This window comes from Triturus cristatus, chromosome 11, assembly GCF_964204655.1.
Source record: "Triturus cristatus chromosome 11, aTriCri1.1, whole genome shotgun sequence".
Lineage (NCBI taxonomy): Eukaryota > Metazoa > Chordata > Amphibia > Caudata > Salamandridae > Triturus > Triturus cristatus.
The window spans coordinates 702450010-702465405 of record NC_140594.1 but is presented as its reverse complement, the minus strand read 5'-3'; the positions used below and the strand labels follow the sequence as shown (position 1 = coordinate 702465405).

The 15396-nt window shown below is 47.0% G+C and overlaps 1 protein-coding gene across 1 annotated transcript; it reads left to right on the top strand.

The window, feature by feature from the left end:
- The first annotated feature begins 11426 nt into the window (after positions 1–11426).
- On the top strand, positions 11427–13284 carry SOX14 (SRY-box transcription factor 14). The gene has a single exon (XM_085636463.1). It carries the CDS (start codon positions 11706–11708, stop codon positions 12423–12425), a length of 720 nt encoding a protein of 239 aa, XP_085492589.1. The 5' UTR covers positions 11427–11705; the 3' UTR covers positions 12426–13284.
- Positions 13285–15396: the final 2112 nt, after the last annotated feature.

The window sequence follows — 15396 nt, the reverse complement described above, 5'->3', positions numbered from 1 at the left end:
TCCTGAGGAATTGTGAAGACCTCCATATATTTCTCCTGTGCGCTTTGGATTTTAAAATCCAGAAATTCTGATGTGAGGCGGCCACCTAGTGGGTCTGATACAATGGACTGAGCAATGCAGTTCCAACATTGCGACTTAACCAGCCCCTTACTAGGTAACAAACAAGGATCTTTAACATCCCAAGAGCTTCCTAAACCTATTGCTGTGAGTTGAGATTTGACTTTGGTGAACCACCCGATTTTGTTAAAGTGATCAAGTTTGTAAATATTATCGACTGCAGCAGCATAGTGGGAAAGCTCTGGGGTCATTTTCAATCGTAGCCAAAACAGCAAGGGGCGAAGTCTTGCTTTATCAACAATGGATTGTCTGCCCATGTCAAATCTTAAGGGGAGGAGTGGAGTACTTTGGGGAAGAGAACACAGAGATCTTAGAAATGTGTTCTCGGTGGTGAGTAGACCCTCCAAGTTTTCAAACCCCCAGAGTTCAGCCCCGTACAAAGCTGAGCCCACTACTCTGTAATCGTAAATATGCGGTGGCGCTGCTATTGGTCTAGAATGGGAGCGTCTATGCTCCTTCAACAGAGGCCCAGTTGACTGCTTCTGCTGGAGAAATCGCTTTGTTATGAGGTGCTTCCAGACCATATCGTCTGAGAGAGTTACACCCAAGTAGTCAAATGTTCTTACTCTCTCTAGGGGAAGCCCTCCATGTGATAGTTTTCTTTTAAAGGATTTGTGGGGGTTCATCAATAGAAGTTTTGTTTTTGACATGTTGACTTCCAGGCCTCTTGAAGCGGTCTAAAAAAAGTCAGAGTCCACTGGGGGTCTTTAAAACCAGCAGCGTATCATCTGCAAATAATAAAATAGTTACTTTGTCACTCCCCAAAGAAGGGGCCTCTGCTGGAACTTCTGATAGGTAATTTACCACTCCATTAATGAAAAGCGGAAACAAGGTAGGAGCCAGCACACAGCCCTGTCTAACCCTTCTGTCAATTCTAATTGGGTCTGTCAACTGCCCTTGATCTCCCCAGCGGACCCTCGCGAAATAATCCTCGTGGAGGCGAATGACCAGTTCGAGGAGTGGTGATGGAATACCCAACATCTTGCAGCACTTGCCATAATGTATATCTGGGGATGAGGTAGAAAGACAACTTCAAGTCAATAAATGCTATGTAGAGGCTACCCCTTTCTAATGTGACTGTTTTCCAGGCCAATAGGGAAAATCGGAAGATCTGGTCAATGATGCAGTCTTTTTTCCTAAAGCCCTCTTGGAAGGGGGATAGGATGTTGGCTTCCTCCATCAAATATGTGATCTTTATAAGAAGGGCATGGGAGAAGACCTTTTGTGCACCGTCAATCAGGCTAATCAGCCTATAGTTTGATGGTTGTGATCGGTCGCCCTTTTTAAATACCGGTATAACCTCAGCTTCCTTCCATGAGGGTGGTACGCAGCCCCAGCAGCAATGCCATTCACGAGTGCCCAGATGTACTTGGACCAGTTAGCAGCATCATATAGAAAGACATCACCGGGGATACCGTAAGGCCCTGAAGTCTTATTCCTGACCACAGAGTTCATGCTTTATAAGATTTCCTCTAAAGTAAAAAGGGTTCTGGGAGTTGTTAGGAATGACAAACTGGCCTTCAGTGGCCAAGGCTCCTGTTCCAGTGTATACTGCAGAGAAATGGTTGTGCCAAATGGAATTTGGGATGTTATTAGTAGGGGGGATAGGTCTATCTGTGTCTCCCCTGGTCACCAGAAGCCAGAATTGTTGAGAGTCCCTGTTTTAACAAGCATCCATAATCTGAAGGCATCTATTCTCCTGCCAGTCCTTTTTTGCTTTAGCCTGAGCTTTCTTGTAGGATCTCCTCGCTTCTTTTAAATCTATTGCATTGTTAGCTCTAATGGCTGCAGCCTATTAGAGTCTTACATTCCTACATTCTTGGTTGAACCATGAGGAATGTGGTCTGGCCTGTTTGGGATTGCTCTGAGGCTTGATGGGTACACTAAATAATGATGCTAAGTGATTTTAAAAATTGGTATGTCTTGATGTGATCTTGGCGAGCCCGCCATGCTGCTCAAGAAGCTAAGAAGCTCATGCGTACTTTCTAACAGTTTGCCCTTAATGGCTTCTAGTTTTATGGTATCGGTGGCTACACTTGCCCACTCGAGTCGTCTGTTATTGTTAGTTGAGTACACCTCCTTTGTTGTAAGTCTTCATGTATGCAACCATAATTGTTGTCCCACATAGGTGTCATGTCGAGCTCAAAGGGGTTGTGGTTGCTATCTATGGATGACTCCACTTTCATGTCCAACAGCCTGTGCCATAAACTGAGATCCAGTAAGATGTAATCAATACGGCACAGATTTGAGGTTTGATTGTAGGTGTTAGTCCCTATCTTATCTGACATAGTCCGGCCATTGACCACTCTAAGCCCAAACTCAAGGGTTAATGCGTTAAGCTGTATTGCTGTACCTGACCATTTTTTAATAGGTGGCAATTGTAAAGGGGAAACACGCCACATCTCATCCACCCTGTCGCTATCAGTTATGTCTTGAGAGCCCAAGGGCTCAAAGGTGGTGTCGAAGTCCCCAGCCACTATAACAGGCGACTGAGGGTCCCTAACTTCTAGGCAATTTTCCAATTCAAGAATAGTAGATGAGCTACACCCTGCCCTAGAACCCTGGGCATAAACATTGAAGAGATTGAATCCAATGCCATTCCTACCCCTGATATTGATGGCTAGAATGTCAGGACTTTGGGTCTTAAATTCTCTTCTTTGCGTCACTGCGGTTTTGCTCATATCAGTCAAGGTTGTGGGGGTTAAGATGGGAATGGACATTAGAGGGACTATGTTAGTCAAAGGAAAGGATGGTTCCTGAATTTGACTCTTTGTATGCTCTGGGTGGTGCTCTTCTAGAGAGCCTCTGTTTAAAAGAGTTTGACTTGGTCATTAAGTTCTAAAACTGGTGATTTTAAGGAGCTTACTTCTACCCTCAGATTAAAAATTATCCTAGCTGTATCCTCGTATGGCGAGGTAGGCTCCTCAGGAGGGCACCCCGACCTTCGCTCATTTGGATCCTTCTCTAGAAGCTCAATGTCGGCCTGTAGCTAGATTCTGCCTCCAATTGCTGCACTCCCCCCTGCCGAATGCTGGTCAGACCTTGGAGTGGTAAAAATCTATTTGCCAATACAATGTTAGTAATGGAGTCAGTATCATTGTTGGTCGCTACATTGTATTTTGCTTCAACTGTGATAGGAAGTTGAGTTGTCCCTGCCTCCAAGTTGCAAATGCCATCAGTGGAAGGTATGGTGGCAGTAGAACATGGGAGTAGAGTTTTATTACTCTGTGTGTTATGCTTGGTGAACGTTGTGGGAATGTGCTGTACGTAATTGGATTTAGGGCGGGGGAATGGAGTGGCTCAGCAAAGTGAAGAGAGTTTTCAGTTGAGGCCTTGCTGTTATCAGAAGTTAAAATACCCTGGCATTCCACTACTAAGTCATCAATACGATCAAGGACGCAATTGTTTGGTGCAGTCTTTTTAGCCTGCTTGCTTCTGCTTGGCTTCGAACAGGAACCATCCGACCCGCCCCCTCCTTCACATGTGGACAGTTTTCTTTTCACATGCCAATGACCAGTATATTAGCGATTACAGGAACAATGGTGTTAACAAAAGTGTGGGTTAAAAAGATGTCTCTTGGCAATGTGCTACAAAGCCTCACAGTTAGGTCACATTGCTACAATTTGAACCAGCTAAAAAAAACAACAACAAAAACAGAATAATCGCATAAATACAGGCGTTGATGTCAGAGTCTCAGATCCTCTTTAAGCTGCTATCAGTGGAGAAGAGTTGATGACATGAGAAGTCCAGCCACAACAGAGTGTTAAGTACCTAACACTCAGCCCAGCCTGGATATATAGCTTCTATTTGGGGATAGTGGAGGAAGAACAAGCAATAGAGAAGCAACCCAAGCCAACATCTCCCTGGGCCTGCCAAGAACTGCTGCAACTGTAAGTCCACTTCCTGTCTCTGTGGTCAAAGGGAGAATAAAAATGTGTCATGGGACTGGAATCAACCAGTGTCAGAGGCAAGGGCAGGCCAATAGCATTAATAACACATGGGAGAAGAGGGAACTGATACAAAGAAGAGCGGGCCTCTCAAAGTTCCAGATGTTAGAGGTGGGGCCCAGCCTCTTCTGGGCTCCGACGGGCATGGACGGGCCCGCACTTGGCCCGGGCTTTGCCCGGGTGTGGCCCAGGCACAATCGCGTGCATTTTTATACACCTCCTGGCGCGTTCAGGGCATTGGTGACGGATGCAAGGAACTGTGGGCGGTGTAGTCCTGAACCCCCGGTAGGTGAGTGCAACCAAATGGGTGTCCCGCGGAGCAGGAGCCCCAACTTCCTTTAATGCGCCTTATTCACGGCGTTGGTGGTGGCACACAACCGCAAGGACCTGTGGGAAGTGTAGTTCTCAGCCCCCAGTAGGTGACTGCAACCAAATGAGTGCAAGTGTCAGATTGCGTCTCTCTAAATTTAAACTATCATTGAACCAAGGTTCAACAAGGGCCGTCCGTGAATTCAGCTCTATGTCCGTCGTCGGACGGCCCCTGTAAGTAGCCGACAGTGGTCACCATAGAGGCCTCACATCAGGAACTTCTAATCAATAAGTCCCTTGTAGTGATAGCGGGAGCTTGGAGCTTACTTTTCTCTAATCAATTCTGGATATTTCGAACCCTCTATTACTTGGGTGTGAGATCCTGCTATATATGCCATTTTTCTTTCTGAGGCTGATTGTGTCCTCCGAGGTGCATACCTATCTACTAGATTAATCATATTGACTTATCAGTTGGATATTTAAGAGCCCTGACGAAGTTCCCTCTGGCAATTTGGAACGAAGCACGTTAGCTGTGTGCCAGTTTTAAAGAGTAATCAAATAAAAGAAGTAATTTTGGAACGAATTTGGCTTACTTGATTGACTCTGCAACAAGTGCACCTTCCATTTCTCTTGAACATATCTTAGTGGCTGTAAATGAGAAGGTGTGATACTCTCTGTATCAGTATGTGAGTAGCTATGAAAGTGTCTATATAGGTGTAAGTGTGGGGGCAAGAGTCTCTGTATGGGTTTGTGAATTGGTATAATAGTGTCTGCATAGGTGTAAGAGTGTCTGTGAGAGGGTCTTTATGGGTTTGTGAGTGGATGTGAAAGCCTCTGTTTGTATGTAAGTGTGGATGTGAGAGTCTCTATATCGGTTAGTAAATGGGAGTAACAGTGTCTCTAGGATATCTAAATGGGTGTGACGGTGTCTGTATGGGTATAGTAGGTGTAAAAGTATCTATATAGGAGTAAGAGTGGGTGTGTGGGTCTGTGTATGGGTTTGTGAATAGGTGTAACAATGTTTGCATAGGTGTAAGAGTGGGTGTGAGAGGGACTGTATCGGTATGTGAGTGGGTGTGAGAGTCTCGGTATGGGTTTGTAAATGGGTGTAACAGTGTTTATAGGATATCTGAATGGGTGTGACAGTGTTTTTATGGGTATGTGAGTGGATGTAAAAGTGTCTATTTAGGTGTAAGTGTGGGTGTGAGAGTCTCTGTATGGGTTTTTGAATGGGTATGACAGTGGGTGTAAGAGTGGATGTGAGAGTTTCTATATAGGTATGTGAGTGGCTGTAAAAGCCTCTGTTTGGATGTCAGTGTGGGTATGAGAGTCTCTGAATGACGTTACTGCGGGCGCGAACTGTCGCGAGACAGCGCAAATGGCTACCAACAATCCAACATTTTGTGGAGAACGCGACCGGATCGGGAAAACTTGTCGGCGAACGCGGGGATTCAGGTAAGGCGATCGCGCGCACACGAGAATGTATTATTTTACAGCGCGAGCAAGCAAAAAATTTCCGGTAAAATGCAGATTGCGGAAATTTTGACATTTTCGCGCTCTCCGCAAAAATGTCAAATTAACACAATTTCTGCAAGCGGAACGGAATTTTAGCCCAGGCCTAGACAGTATCTGCATGGGTAAGTGAGTGACTGTGAGAGTAAGAGAGAGTGTAAAAATATATATGTATTTTTTTTAGCCACGCTAGATCCGCAGATTCCCATGGAGTTACATTGGGGCTGTGCTGAGCCCCACGAGAAATACTCGGATCTCACGAGTGGCCATTAAAAAACATGTTTTCACATTTCTGACCCCAGGACACATGCTCAGCCCTCTTTTATAACATGTACAAGGGGTCAGGAAACCTTTCACCTGACCCCTTCATTCAATATGCAAACACCTTTTCTGCCCTGGGGACCGTTTCCCCACAAACAAAATGGGGGCTGCAAATTTCTGTGAAGGTGTGGCTAGCCAATCAGGACTTTGCTTTGGTGCATGGCTCAGCGGATCCCCTACGGGTGGATCCATGGAGGCTCTGCGTCCCTATGTATACAAAAAAAATTCTGTATAATAATTCTAAAACTACTCAACAGATTTACACCAAATCACAAAAAGTGTGATCTGCTTTGTGCCAAATTTAGTGTAATTCTGTTGAGCGGTCTGGGCATTAGTTGTGTTCAAAACTCCTATGGGAATTAACATGGGGAAAACTCGTTTTGGGACTGCCCTCCCCCCCCCCCCCCCCCCCCCCCCGTTTGACGGGCCTCCCTGAAACTTTACAGACACAAGCTAAAGTGAGTGTCAAATGTTTTGGGGAAATTTAGTGAAGATCCATCCACTGGCGCCAAAGATATAGGCAATTGGAAAACAGATTTTGAATAGAAATCAAGTCATATATATATATATATAACCTGGCAGACGTCTCATCTCTCATGCGTGGCCAGAGTGCATCTGCACCAAGATTTAATGGCTTACAAAGGGAACGTGTGCTTCATCTACTCTGCAGAGGAATAGATTACAGAATTTGACCACTTGCTTGTCAGTGGTGCCAAATTCGAGAAGCATGATCCACGGTGGAGTTAGGTGCAGGTGAACTGTTTTTCTCATGCATTGTGTTTGTGAAGATGATGCTTAATATGCAAAGAAAGTGTGATGGTTTTCTGTGTGAAAACTGTACATGGGGTATATATACCCTTGTCTACAAAAGTCATACGACATACATTCGCTGTGCATTTCTATACATTTTCTTAGAACCTGTTGTGAAGTTTTCTCAGCACATGCTTTTTCACTAGTGCCAAAGACACTTTGGGGCAGATTTACAAGCCCCTGGCGCCACTTTTGCGTCACTTTTAACATGGAAAAAGTGACGCAAAAGTGGCGCAAGTGCCTTGTAAATCTGCCCCTTTCTGCTCAAACCAGTCATCCATGGGTAAAAATGATGTGAAAATGCGTACATTGAAGAAAACGACAAATTATGCTAATAAGTTAAATCAATAATAGGAATAAACCACATGATTTCAGACCCATTTTGCCTGCTTTAAAACAGCAAGAGCAAAATAACTTTTTTAAAGTCTAGGAACCCTACATATGGCCCTCAATCCCAAAGAACATCTAGATAGACAGGCCCTGTTTGAAATTTCACACATCAGTGAAAACTTGCCTGTTACATCCTGCCCAATAAATCATTTTTAATGCCCTATTGGTAAAATGTATTTTAGAAACTTCTCTGGTTACACCATTACCCTTCTGTAAGGAAATGTGCAGCATACAAGTAGACTTAACATAACATACCAACATCTACTATGGGGAAGCAAGCACACAGGAAAATATGTATTGATAGAGGGACTCGCCAAGAACTACTAGTGGGCAGCACCCAAGGAGACATGCAGACACTTTGAAAGAGACACGTGGAACATAAAAAACACACCAGTGAGCAAGAGAAACGCTCAATTAAGAAAAAAAAGAGGCACTTTAGCATCCCAAGAAACCTACACACAAAGAAATAAAAAAAACTACTGTGATGTGCAGACAGAAGAATTTGCATACAGAAATGGCCAACACGAGTTTAACTGTGAAAAAAAGAGCAGCGGCACTTCGGGAGACAACACAGTGAGGCACAGAAGAGGAAAGAGGCACGCGTATTAGCAGCCCCTAAAACACACAAACACAGCACGCGCACACACATACAGAATGAATGAGAGGCACATCCGCAGAGAAACTGAGCCAAGCATAGTGGGTCACACTAACCGCACTGCGAGCACCAGCACACACAGGCCGAGAGAGAAAGAGACAAACTGGCGCTTCGAAAGCAGCACACACCCACGCAGGTGTGCGCCAGCTCTGGTTACTCGGTGAGGGATTAGGGGGGGATCCCGTCCTTCTTAATCCTGCACAACAGCGTGCTTCCCCGGCAGGTGAGCGGCCTCCTCCCGGAGATCCGCCTCGCACCTAGGCTCGTGGACCACGACACTCGGCCCCCAGCAACCGGGAGATGGCAGCTGCCTCGTGATGGAGGCAACCCTGTGCTGTCTGTCTGGGGGGTTCTTAAGGGTGCCAATATGTTCAGATGCAGCTCTTGTGTGCATGCTCTGGGGCACCCAGACCCTGAGCAGTACCTGCTGGGTTTTTTCGCGCAGTACTCTCTTTACACAGCGCCCCGAACTCTCTACAGCAGCCGCTCCCTCTCAGACACCTCAGTGTGTCTGATGCACGAAAAGAAGACGAGGCGGGAGAGGGGGCGCACACCTGCTCGGATACGATGCACCAATTTTCCTTCAGATCTGGTCTGTGGTAAGTATTAATCACCGACTTCGAGTTTCTGGAGTGTGGTAGGCGGCTGGTCCCATGACCATCTCTCCAAAATGCGCAACTGCCTTCAAAAAACATTTTTTTAAAGATGCGATGTCAGAAACTGGTCTTATATTTTCGTTGCCGGTGTGACCTCTGCTATATTTTCAATAATGTCGACTCTGCGATTCCGATCCCGGGACCGACGAACCTTTCTCGGGCTTTCAAGCAGTTTGCGAACAAGGTGGTCCCTGCAGGGAGAGCACATTTAAATCCGTAAATCAAAGCCTGCAAAGCGTGCAAACAGCAAATACAAGACCAGTCCCGAAATGACAGTTTCAGGTATTGGTAACGCACAAATGGCCAGGATCTAACTGCACGGTTTCAAGTGTCAGCCGTGTTTGGTTTTCCCTTTCTCAGTTTTATTTCCATAAACCAACTATTACAACGCAGCCTATAAATATACATTGGTTTGTAATTTGAATCCGGAGTGCCCTGGGGCATTCGAGCCTCGGAGAGGGGACGAAAAGAGAAAAAAACCGGGCACTCTTCCACTAGAAATGATTGCTGTTCCTTCTCTGTAAAAAAAAATGTTACACGCAGGAGGCGATAAAACAATTTAAACCTGTTTAAGGCTGGAATGTGCGAGCGCTGCTTGGAAGTGAAACGAAAGGTAAGCTCACCTTCAGAGACAGAGCAGGTGTTGCCCGGGGCCCTGGCGTGGAATTTACAGGTGAATCAGCTTTAACGAAAGAAAAAAACACCCTTCTCACGGCGGGATTTCGTGACTTGATGGCAGAGAAAAACAAACAAAAGAAACTTGTTACACACAGGAGGGAATATATACAACAAAAGCAGATGGGCGGCGCAGATAGAAATCGAGGGTATCCGAGAGGCCTTGAGAGGCTGGCCAGGTGTAGCTCAAGTCCCGTCTCCATCCTCCCTTGCAGACAGACAAAATGTCTGATCTGACACAGAGGAAACTGTTCTAGTGCTCCTGTTCCAGCGAGCTGATGGCTTGTTAGTGAGATCTGTGCGATCAAACCTTTGTAGGTTCGAATCCTGCCCAAATCAGCTCGGCCTATCATACTTCCGAGGTCCGTAAAATGAGTGCCGATTCCGATTATTAAACAACAACTGTAGGTGTTTTTCGAAGTAAAACGCTCTGGATGAAAGCGTAATATAAATCATATATAAGTGACACCCTCACCTTTAAGCATCCAACTCCTATTTTAGGGGCTGAATTGTCACTATATGTCACATACAAAGCCACGTGCTGCCTTCCAATAAAATATGACATCAGTGGTAAAAAGTCCAAACGGTATTAAAAAGGAGACTATCTCTGAAATCCTGTGGGGATACAACAACCTCTCAATATACATTTCAACTCTATATTTATTTGACAAGTTCCCCGCTGAAGTGTATACATATTTGAGAAATGTAATAGGTTGGCCCTCATGATGGGCTGGGACGGTTTGTTTTGGGAGAGCTCGGTGAAAGAACAGCCTCGAGACCAGAGACAGGACTTCCCCCTCCCCCTTCTACTCTGGCAGGTGCAAAACCAGCACAGCTCACAGCATCGGCGGGCCGGGTCCCGAGGGGAGGGTGGGGGCGGCACAATTGTTTCCATTTAATAAATATTTCCCCCAAGGGCGGTCCAGAACAGGCAGGCAATTATTCAGTGGCGGCCGACAGGCTACTCGATCCCTACGGTTATTTAGTGCTCGTTTACCCAAAGAATTAAAATCTATTTAACCCCCTCCAGCCCTCGCCGCCAACAGCACTGTAGAGGCTAAGGGGGGTAAACAGGGGGATAACAAGGCGCGGATCGTTTTCACAAACAGGGTCAGGGAGAGAAAATGAAAGTGCCCCTGTGGGGCATTTTGCTGTTTTCCTTACGGCTATGAAAGCTATAGTCCTGCTGGGAAATAGTGTCAATACAATTAATCGCTATCAGTAACAGTGATATTCCTACCACTACAACCAATAATAATAAAAAACACACAAAGGCGTTTTTATCTAAGCCTCATCGCCATTCACGAAATTATTTCTCCAAACTCCTTAAATGCTATACTGTTTTTTGGTTTTTTTTTTTACAGTAGAAGGTAGTGATGGTGTATTGCACTTACGTGCGCATTTACAGAAAGACAACACTGGCGTGAAGTGTGTATAAATATTCCATGGTTGTAAATCACCAGCTGGTTTCCTCTCTCTTTGACAAATGCAGAGCCCCATCATAAATATGAGGCAACAACATTCTCATTTGGGTAACAGGAAATAACGCTTAAGATGAGGCACGGGGAGGGGAACCCGTAATGAGGTGAAACCTTGTAAACCAGCATTGTCTTGCGTTTCATCGGAAATAACTTTGTGCGCGGTGGGTTTCCTCTTTTCCAACTCCCAACATGTGCGCGCGCGAAGCAAAGGCAACAGCAGAGCTCCCCTGCCGGCTCCCTCCAATGCCCTGTTTGCAAACACACACCTCTCCACACAAACACACTCGCACCTCCATTCTCTGCAGGACAATGATCCCCTGACACCCTGGGAGTGAAACGAGGGGGCGTGCCGGAGCTGTGTTTGCTGCTATTAGCGCAGGAGCTCACAAAAGCGTCCCCTCTTAATCCTGTGTACTTAGTGATCCGCGGTTCTCTCCTCTTCCTTTGTCGCGCTCTAGGTGTGCGCCCGGCCAGCGCTGATTGGCCGGCTCGTGTCGGGACGCCCCGCCCCTCCGGTGCCGCAGCTGTCACTCGGAGCGCAGCCCTGCCAGCCGCGCCTTTGAACTTCGCCGCTACTTGCCGCCACGCACCGGTTTGTCTTCATTCCCGGCCAGGTGCTGTGCGGGGCCAGTCACCTCCAGAGAGGCGCGGAGAGGCTTCAAAGCGCTGGCCAGCAGCAGGAGGACACTGAGACTTCGAGGCAGAGCCACCTGTTGGAGAGGCCCCGCGGACACCTGCCCGAGATGCCAAGAGCGTGGGCATGATCAGCTGAGAAAAGTTGCTGCTCCCCGGTGTGTTGCGCGTCTGCGGCGCCGGCTGCTGTCCCAGCACCATGTCCAAGCCCGTGGACCACATCAAGCGGCCCATGAACGCCTTCATGGTGTGGTCGCGGGGCCAGCGGCGCAAGATGGCCCAGGAGAACCCCAAGATGCACAACTCGGAGATCAGCAAGCGCCTGGGCGCCGAGTGGAAGCTGCTCTCCGAGGCCGAGAAGAGGCCCTACATCGACGAGGCCAAGCGCCTGCGGGCGCAGCACATGAAGGAGCACCCCGACTACAAGTACCGGCCGCGCCGCAAGCCCAAGAACCTGCTCAAGAAGGAGCGCTACGTCTTCCCGCTGCCCTACCTGGGAGACCACGACCCGCTCAAGGGCGGCTTGCACCTCGGGCACGCCGGGGGCTCGGCGGACTCGCTGCTCGGCTCCGCGGAGAAGGCACGCGCCTTCCTGCCTCCCACCTCCTCGCCCTACTCCCTGCTGGACCCTGGGCAGTTCGGGGGCGGCGGGGCCCTGCAGAAGATGGGCGACATGCCGCACTCCCTCTCCTACGCCTCCAGCCTGGGCTACCAGAGCAGCGCCTTTGGTAGCCTGGGCTGCCATGGGCAGCACACGCACACTCACCCCTCGCCCACTAACCCCGGCTACGTGGTGCCCTGTAACTGTAGCGCCTGGCCTACGTCTAGCCTCCAGCCGCCCGTGGCCTACATCCTCTTCCCGGGCATGGCCAAGGCCGGGTTGGACCCCTACTCCTCGGCCCACGCGGCCGCCATGTAACAGGGAACATCCTTCTTAGACACTGACAGCGAACAACACTGAAGACAGACTGTGGAGGGTGGGGTGAACTTTGACCTCCCCATGTGCATGTACATAATAGACAACATTGACACCCAGAGGGCAGTGCCCCCACCCGGCAGGGAAGCCTAGAACTGCTGCTGTGTGTTTGTAGGGGCCAGGTGACGGGCAAAGGCCACGCCATGCCCCAGGATAACTTTATCCGTCACAGATTGGATCCTGGACGCCAGAAGACAGAGGCAGGCAACTTGTAAGCTCTGTGAAATACGTCCAGTCCCTTCCTTGACCCAACTCTTTTGGACACACTAAGGTGACACGTTAAATAAGCAAATAGTTGGTTTTGATTTTGTTTTTAATTTATTTATTATAATATATAAATATGATTTGTGATATCCGCTGTGATCTCAACGTGAACTCTTGAAGGGTCTTTGGTACTGAGAACATTTTATTTTATTATTTGCACATTTGAAAACGATCTCTTGTGCCAGGTAAACAAATATCCAACCTGCTTAATAGTTAAACTGAGCAAGAACAGAAGGGGTGTTTATATATTTAAAATTCACAATATACTGATAGCAATTGCTTATTTTTCCACGAGGCTTTTAACTTATTTTGTGACCCATGTGAAAATTAGACCCCTTTGCTTAACTTACTCGGAAAATGTCAATTCTGAAGTCTAAGCCGTAGAACTGTATTTTTTATTTTCTAAACAAATTGTGTTTTTGAAAGAGAAAATGTCTTGGACGATAAAAAATGATGTACCCCGGGGTTTTATCTCCTTCTTCTGTTCCTTTGTTGAACAAAGACATTTTAAATAAAGACAATCCTGTCATTAAAACGACCCAAAAAATCAAGCGATGTGGTGTGAATTAAAATTTTCCTGAAAGTAAGAGACCAAACAGGCTGCCGTAGCAGGGGCGAGTGGAGTACGGCACTTCAGTGAAGAAAGGGGAGGGGGGGTGCCATGAGACCTCAGTAACCTCCTGCTAACTACTCTGATGTCCTTGAATGAAATAGATGCATCTCCCGACCTGCTTTGTGTTAATTGAGGGCACACATATATTGTGCCTCTCGAGAGATTTTAAAAGCCCACGCGAAACTGGAATCTGTAAAAAAGTGTCTAAGCTGGTCCAGAAATTGTCGCCTCTGCCTAGGATAGTTGTTTTCTAAACAGGCTGAATCACGTCATGTGTATATTCCGCCACTTCACTATACTTCGTTTCACCTCCAACAGGTAGATAGCCCAAATAAACTAGAGATTTACGTTAAATGGTTACAGAGGAATAGTGCGAGAAAGTAAAAAAAACTTTCGAGGAGTGACACAAGAGTGTAGCGATCGCGCTGTGTAGTACGGGTTGCGGTCTACGCTAATCAAAGCACCCCCAGCCGGATTATTGACCCGAGATCTAAAATGACACCTGTCTCTGCCGCTTAACGTCATTGTGTGATCCCCGTCAAATCATGTTAAACCCCTCCCTGTGACACGGTCCCTCTCGAGTCCCACTTTTAGAATAGGTCAACAATAGGCCTTTGAAATACCCTGAAAGAATGAGAATTAGGCACCTGTGTTTGAAAGAAGATCCCAACCGTCAACGTGACGAGGCCCTCCTTGGAGGGATGCCATGTAGACACACGCAACTGATTGTAAACCTAGTGGCTCTGTACCTAGATTGCACTGGGGCTCGTTTCTCTCGAGTGTTGGGGGGTTCTTTTCAGAAGGTAGTTGGCACATGCGGCATTCTCCTGGCTCGCAGTAGCTCTCTCACGTCGTTACAGTGGCCCTCTCACGTAGTTTCCCGCTCTTTGGATTTAGAGCAGTGCGTAGACCGTGGCGAGGGGAGACCCGAGAGCTGCTTTTATGGCGTCCCCTCAGGTGAGAGCAGACGCGCATATGTCAGATTGACTGGGGTGTCAGTGCCTCCTTTGTCCGGAAACCACGCAGCACTTGATCCCAGACAGTGAGTGGTTTAGGGGTGCACGAGTGTGACTGTCCCTGTGAGAAATCTCCTTTCTCGCACGTCAAATTGCACTGTTAATGCAGCCCATTTCTTGACATTTTATGTTTCTCTTAGCTTTTATTTGTCCTTTATGAACACAGTACTCCAGGAGTCAGAAAGTTACGTAAAAGGAAAACAAGGCACAGTGACTGCTCACACTTGATCAAGGACAACTTGCGACATATGCACACATTGTAGGAGCGAGTTGTTTAAAACGAAAAGTATGGAAAACGCAGACACGTGCCTGCCTGCTTCATATATGCCCCAGAAAGAAAGGAAACATTGACATGTGCGTGCCACATATCACCCCGTGCACACTATATTGCGAGAGCGCTCTTTAAATGGTGTCCTGAGATTCGATCTCTCTTTAGTCTGTTATCTATTGTTGTGTTAGGTAATGTGTGATCCACAGGGCAGGTGAGTCCGTTGCCCCGGGTTTCTCTTTTCCGTTGCATGTGGCAGACTCTCAGCTGATCTCTGCAAGTGACCGCACAGTGAACTCTAGGTCGGTTACTAAAGGCTGAGACCTATCACACTGCTGATTTTCCCAAAAATAAATCAATCTATCTATCTATCTATCTATCTATCTATCTATCTATCTATCTATCTATCTATCTATCTATCTATCTATCTATCTATCTATCTATCTATCTATCTATCTATCTATCTATCTATCTATCTATCTATCTATCTATCTATCTATCTATCTATCTATCTATCTATCTATCTATCTGCGTCACTCCCCTTGTGCCCACCTGTAGATGTTTCCAAGCCTGTCAACCTTCATAGGTTGACAGGGATGTAAACAGGCCCGTGTCTCTACCCAGGAGAGTCTGTGCATTTAGATATGTGTAGCCTTGATTGGCTGTGCATCTGGATGTACATCTAGAGTTGTGCACGTGTATCAGTCTGTAACTACCACCTGTGTGGCCGCACATCTATGCATTTCTCCTTCT

Coding starts and splice junctions, on each gene's coding strand:
- SOX14 (XM_085636463.1), top strand. CDS start 11,706: ATGTCCAAGCCCGTGGACCACATCAAGCGGCCCATGAACGCCTTCATG.